Source organism: Leptonychotes weddellii, chromosome 15 (assembly GCF_054177405.1).
Source record: "Leptonychotes weddellii isolate Sample4059 chromosome 15, ASM5417740v2, whole genome shotgun sequence".
In the NCBI taxonomy this organism is placed as follows: Eukaryota; Metazoa; Chordata; class Mammalia; order Carnivora; family Phocidae; genus Leptonychotes; species Leptonychotes weddellii.
In genome coordinates this window covers 31,537,210-31,543,996 of record NC_138383.1, presented here as the reverse complement: position 1 = coordinate 31,543,996, position 6,787 = coordinate 31,537,210, and the positions used below count along the sequence as shown (strand labels likewise).

Sequence of the window (6,787 nt, the reverse complement as noted above, 5' to 3'; positions counted from 1 at the left end):
ATACATGTCTTTCTCTGTTTGACTTATTTCACTCAACATAATACCCTCCAGTTCCATCCACGTCATTGCAAATGGCAAGATCTCATTCCTTTTGATGGCTGCATAATATTCCATTGTATATATATACCACATCTTCTTTATCCATTCATCTGTCGATGGACATCTTGGCTCTTTCCACAGTTTGGCTATTGTGGACATTTTGGCAGCTCTTTTAGGTCTCATCTGCTAGGTAACTGAGCATTAAGGTGGAGCACATCTGTAAATACAACCACTCCATTCCCGGTGATGATGGAATTGCAATATTAGTTTTTTGTTGGCTAAGGATATTTGAGCAAGAATGCCCCCCTCTCAGGAGATGTACAAACTCCAAATCTATGAAATGGATAACTTAGCAGATGATGCTTTGCTTTATTACAAAATAATTTATTTTATTTTTTTTAAAGATTTTATTTATTTATTTGACAGAGAGAGACACAGCGAGAGAGGGAACACAAGCAGGGGGAGTGGGAGAGGGAGAAGCAGGCTCCCCGCTGAGCCGGGAGCCCGATGCGGGGCTCGATCCCAGGACCCTGGGATCATGACCCGAGCCGAAGGCAGACGCCTAACGACTGAGCCACCCAGGCGCCCCCAAAATAATTTATTTTAAATAGGGAACATTAGATACAGTATATTTAAATGGAAATCTCTCTTGGAGATTATTCTGTAATAATACTAGAAGGTCAAAAGGGCTTATTTGAGAGGCCTTATCTATTGCTGTTGAGTCTGTGCTTCAGATTTAAACCTCCCTTTGTATATCTAGAAATGATATCATCTAGTCAAATCTCTCATTTGTAGCTGTAGAAACTGAGCACTGGAGAAATTAAGTAACTTGTCAGAGATGATAATTAATATCAGAATGAACACTTGTTTGATGTTATCTCTCCTACACCCTAGTTTCACATGGGGTAAACAGTCCTTAGAAATTGGTTCACACTTGGGGCGCCTGGGTGGCTCAGTCGTTGGGCATCTGCCTTCGGCTCAGGTCATGATCCCAGGGTCCTGGGATCAAGCCCCGCATCAGGCTCCCTGCTCCGCAGAGCGCCTGCTTCTCCCTCTCCCACTCCCCCTGCTTGTGTTCCCTCTCTCGCTCTCTCTCTCTCTCTCAAATAAATAAATAAAATCTTTAAAAAAAAAAATTGGTTCACATTAATCAAATTCCAAGGAGCCTAATCTATATACTAAAATGACATTTAAAGAAACTTACATAGAATGTATCCATCAAATGGATCAGGTAGGATTTTTCTCTTCTAGGGATCCTGTTCTAAACATATAGGTTCTTTTGAAATCTAATTAGAAAGTCTAGATTTATATAAAATCTGAGCAATAGGAACTAGATGGTATAAACTATATCATAAGTGAAAAACACCTAATGAGTCATCTTTGTCCACCAGAAAGAAATTTGGGGATATTTATAGTAAAGGATCTTTTCATTGGCCCAATTCCATAAACAGTAACAAATAGTCTCCATCTGACGTTTTTCTACATTCCATGTTGACCCACATCTTCTGATGACTGTGTTGTAATATATTATCATCCTTCCAGTTTCAAATTCCTACTTTGCTCTGGGAACATTTTCATAAACTGTCTTCTGATTGTTTCTGGGACATCCTTTTGTGCAGACTGATGTCAACCATAGTGTGGTAATTTCAGAGGGCATCTCTTTTATGACCTTGTATATTTGGCCTTTTATTTAATTTTTATTTCTACCCTACTTGGTGTCTCTCACATCCTGGTATTCAATGTAAATTTAAATTCAGAATTGGCAGTTTCAAACTTATAAATGGAATGATATTTCAAAAGTCCATATATAAGTTGGTTGTTTGGAATTCACCATTATTCCATAGAAATGTATCATGAATGTTGATTAAGTCCACAAACTAGCCAACAAACATCCATTTAATCTCTTTGCACAGTTCAAGTAGTACTGGCTATTAGCCTACATTCTGAATTCAGGAACCAACCACCATGCCATGAAGGAAGGAGGAAGAAAGAAGCCCAGGGCAAATTTTTGAATTGGGTCAGGTTGATCTCTGGCATCCTTCCACCCCCTTAATCACCCAGTTTCCCTTGTTCCAAATTTCTAAGAACAAGTGTCCTTAATTGCCCAAATCCTACAATGCATAGCACTATATCCAAGAAAAATCCATCCTGCACAGAGTGCTCTAGACTCTAGAATGACTTAAGTTCACTAATATTGACACCTGCCATTGGTGCTTCAAGGAGGGGTGTCACATGTTAGGAAAACAATCTGGTTGAATTACTTTACATTAATATTGAATAACCGAAAACCCCCAAATGCTGTCAGAATTTTTTTCAGTTTTTAATAAGAGGGTTTTTTTTTCCCCACACAAATCGTTACCATATAAACTCTAGAAAGTACAATAAAGGGAGTGAAAACATTCATATCATGTGAGGATATATAATTTACTATACCTAGAATTACACCTCCCAAGAATCTCTCCACTTATTTCCCAATCTCTAGTCCTCTAAACAGACCATAGTTTTTAAAGTTTTTTTTTTTCCATTATCCTACTTGGGAACCCCCAGTTTCTCTACAAGTGTTAAGTTTTATTTTACTTTTCCAGCAGTGCCGCAGTGGCATCTAGGGGATTGCCTGTATGTAAAGGGAAACTGCCAAAATCATAAACTGCTTGACAGAAAGAATGGGTGGGGGAAGGAAAGGAGGGCAGAACAGAGAGACTTAACTGATGTCAAGAACCATTGGCCAGGGGCACCTGGGTGGCTCAGTTGGTTAAGCGACTGCCTTCGGCTCAGGTCATGATCCTGGAGTCCCAGGATCGAGTCCCGCATCGGGCTCCCTGCTCGGCAGGGAGTCTGCTTCTCCCTCTGACCCTCCTCCCTCTCATGCTCTCTGTCTCTCATTCTCTCTCTCTCAAATAAATAAACAAAATCTAAAAAAAAAAAAAAAAAAGAACCATTGCCCAGCAGCTTAGGGGGAACAGGCATTTTCACGGAGGGGGTGGAAGGGCAAAGTGGAATCACCGGGATGGAAGGTAATGTCGCAGTAGCTAACAAACCTTTGATGCAGCAGAACTGCTTCTTGGAATTTACCAGGTGGATAAATTGCAGGTACACAGAGAAGAATGGATAAGGTCATTGCTTGCAATATTGTTTGTGTTTACAAAAGATTAGAAACCAAAATATCCATTGATAGGAATCTGGTGGAATAAATTATAGTATAGGGGCGCCTGGCTGGCTCAGACGGTAGAGCATGTGACGCTTGATCTTGGGGTCATGAGCTTGAGCCCCATGTTGGGTTTAGACATTACTTAAGGGAATAAACAAAAATTATAGTATAGGCATATAAAGGAATACTGTACAACTGTTGAAAGAGACAAAGTCATACATACTGATATGCAACAACCTATAAGATACATTGTTAAATGGAAAAAAAGCAAGGTACAGAACAGTGTGTACGGTATGCTACCATTTAGGTTTTTAGATGTATACGTCCGTCTATGCTTAGAGTAGGAAGGAGATTCAGTTAAGTTGGTAATAGTGGTTCCCTAGAGAACTGGAAGATTGAGAGATTGGAGTAGGAGGGAGACTGACTTTTCACTATAAATCCGTGCTGTTTAAATATTTCATTGTCTGCATTCAAAATAAATAAAATTCCAATAACCATTGTCAAGAGAAGACCCATCAGAAGTGAAAACCCCAGCATGTCAGGGTTAGAAGGGCCCATAGAGATTAAAAAACCCCGATGTTCAGAGAAGACACAGATCTGCCCAAGGAGAGGATAATAAGTATCCTTGAGGGTTTAGCTACCACTGAGGCCCACCTGGCTTCAAGGATGTCAGCTAAAAGTCAGTGCCTACCTCCATTTCATTTTCCAGTCTCACCTTTGCCTGTTAGAAGGGATCCAGTCTGAAACTTGGATGTGGGGGTTAAGTGACAGTTTGGGGAGTAGTGCTGTTTCTGCAGGGAGCAGCAAGGACTCTCAGGTTCTTCAGCGTTTGCTTGACCTTTGACCTTTTCTCTGAATACACAAGGTTGACTTTGACTTTGCTCCCAGAGCCAAGGCATTGCAGGGTAGCCACAGTCTGATTTTGAATGAATGTAGACCTTTTGGTTTCTGGAAGGAGAAAAGCCAGACAGAAAAATGAAGCTGGTTCTTAATCTGAATGGTACCCAGCTAAGCAGCTTCCATTCGTGACCCCTGTTAAAACTCCACTGCTGTACTTGCTTCTCTTTTTTTAGTTCACTTCTTCCTCAACATGTGTTTATGGTCCTAAGTATACAAGTCCTGCCTTTCCTCCTTCCTGCCATGGGTCTCAGGAAGATAGGTGACTGCGATAAATTCAGCCCAGAGAAACGCTCCTAGACCGTTTCCTCCAATGCAGAGAGGGTTGCGCGCTGCCTCCTTCTCTTTCTTCACCCTCAGTTGTTTGATTTACATAGCCATGCATTAGGTCATGAGTGTTAATTTAAAAACTGGTTTCCAGAAAGCCTCTTGAGGGGACACATATCTTTAAAATAGGATATTTGAGATCTGGGCTGGGAATTGGGGGAGACGGGCATCTTTTAAAGGTAAAGATTTTCCAGAATGGCAAGGGGATTTTTCAGGAAGGGCCCATTCCCTACCTTGCACGAGCACATCCCTGATTCTTCTCACATCCTTTGGGAAGAACCCTGGCAGCTGTCCCACATGGCAGCTGCTATCTCTGAGTTCTGGAAACAAAAAGAGAAAAAAAGGTCAGGATTTACAATTTATTGGGTACTGTTCAGAATTCCAGGTATTGGAGACGGGGATTGCAAAAGAATGCAGTGTCTTCTCATAGAGCTGGCAATTGGGGAGATCAAACACTATCAAAAAAAGATTTTAAAATAATGATTTAATCTAGTACAAAGAAAACTGAGCACCAATCCATTACACTTAGGGGGGAAGAAAAGGTGAAATAGAGTTAAGTGAAATTAGCTAATAAGTTAATGAAAAGACTAACCAACCCATTCCTTCAAATGCTGCTTGTTATCTCTTCTCCTCCTTGTTCTAGCTGCCTTCTTATATTAAAACTTCTGAAAGTTTATTAAATGTAACTCTGAACAAGGTATCTCTTCAGGTTTCCATGGAACCACTAATGCTTTTTGGCACTTAACTCACAGGATGTTGTGAGTTTTCTTCATCTGTTAAATTTGTTACTGCTGTGCCTTGAGCTGTTTGGCCGTAACTCTGATCAGCTAATTTTAGAGATGAAATGTTTGGACACTTTGGAAAAGCATGTTTTAAATAAACAGTTACCAGATAGCAGCAAACGGTGCCATTCCAGCCTACCCCCCTTACCCTCACCTCCCTCTACCCAAGAGCATCCCCATCTGTTTGGATGTACCACCTTAAAAAAGGAAGACAGCATCTTGTGAGGGTTATGAATTTGGGAGTGGTAGGTGTTGATAATACTGAAACTGACAGCACCCTCCAGTAAAGAAAGACGTCTAATGGTGACAGCACTTTGAATGTTCGTTACATGAATAAGGCAGAAGAATGCATCATATTCTCTGAAGAATTCTTACCATGGGGGGCACCTGAGGGGCTCAGTCTGTTAAGTGTCTGCCTTCTGTTCAGGTCTTGATCCCAGCATCCTGGGACAGAGCCCCGCTTCCTGGGGAGTCTGCTTCTCCCTCTCCCTCTGCTCCTCCCCCGGCTTGTGCTCTCTCTCTTCCTCATTCTCTCAAATAAATAAATAAAATCTTTAAAAAAGGGGGCGGGAAGACTTCTCACCATGGAACAGCTATCTCTCTGAGTTGAAGTAAGTTACAGTCCTGCCTAGAAGTAAGAGAATACATGGGATAACTGTAAAGCGTCACCTACTGAGAACTGGCTTTATCTCAATCTGGTGGAATAGACCCCCAAACAGTCTAGGTCTCTCTTTGGATTTTCTAGGATATTAGACTACAGAAGTACTTACCTTTCTTGCTGACATCATAGGACATAATGATTAGGCTAAAAACCAAGCACATGCTGCTAATCTGTCACAGCCCCTTCGTCTTCTTGCGAGGCGCTTGCACTACTGCCCTGGAACCAAGTTTGACCCCAGGAGAGTCTGGTTCCAACCTATTTTTGCCCCATTTCCTGAAGACCCAGGAATAGAGCTGATTGGAGAGAGAACCAAATGTGCTTGTTAGTGATTGACTCAAAAAGTCTTCCTCCGACTTCATAGCTGGTGCCGACATAAGGAACTGTAATTACCTAGAGGTTTCCCTAGAAGAAAGGACATAAACACCCAGTGATATGCTTTACAAATACTTGCACATGGACATGTAGACATTCACATGCATGCTCACTACACGGGCACATAGATTTATACACTGACACAAAGAGATGTGGAGATTTCTCTTAAGGAAAACGATTGAAGAATAGAGCGGGGGGACGCCTGGGTGACTCAATCGGTTAAGCGTCTACCTTCGGCTCAGGTCATGATCCCAGGGTCCTGGGATCGAGTCCCGCATTGGGCTCTTTGCTTGGCGAGCCTGCTTCTCCCTCTACCTGCTGCTCCGCCTACTTGTGCTCTCTCTCTCTGACAAATAAATAAATAAATTTTTTTTTTTTTTTTTAAAAAGAATAGAGCAGGAAACTAGGACTGAATGAGTTAGTGAACTACACTGGAGAGAGCACTGGACTAAGAACTTGGTAGACTTGAGTTTTAGCATAAGCCCTGTTATTAATATCACCTTGAGAAAATTGCTTGACTTCTCTGAATCTCCGTTTTCTCCTCTATAACTGGAGAATTCC

General features: G+C 41.5%; 1 protein-coding gene across 1 annotated transcript in view; it reads right to left on the bottom strand.

Annotated features, from left to right (window-relative positions):
* The window catches only part of C15H17orf78 (chromosome 15 C17orf78 homolog), a 14,662-nt gene extending 8,647 nt beyond the window's left edge, over window positions 1–6,015 (bottom strand). Inside the window, 4 exon segments of the mRNA XM_081805980.1 lie at window positions 3,903–3,968; window positions 3,971–4,135; window positions 4,645–4,731; window positions 5,964–6,015. Of these exon segments, the coding sequence (XP_081662106.1) occupies window positions 3,903–3,968; window positions 3,971–4,135; window positions 4,645–4,731; window positions 5,964–6,015 (370 nt within the window).
* Window positions 6,016–6,787: the final 772 nt, after the last annotated feature.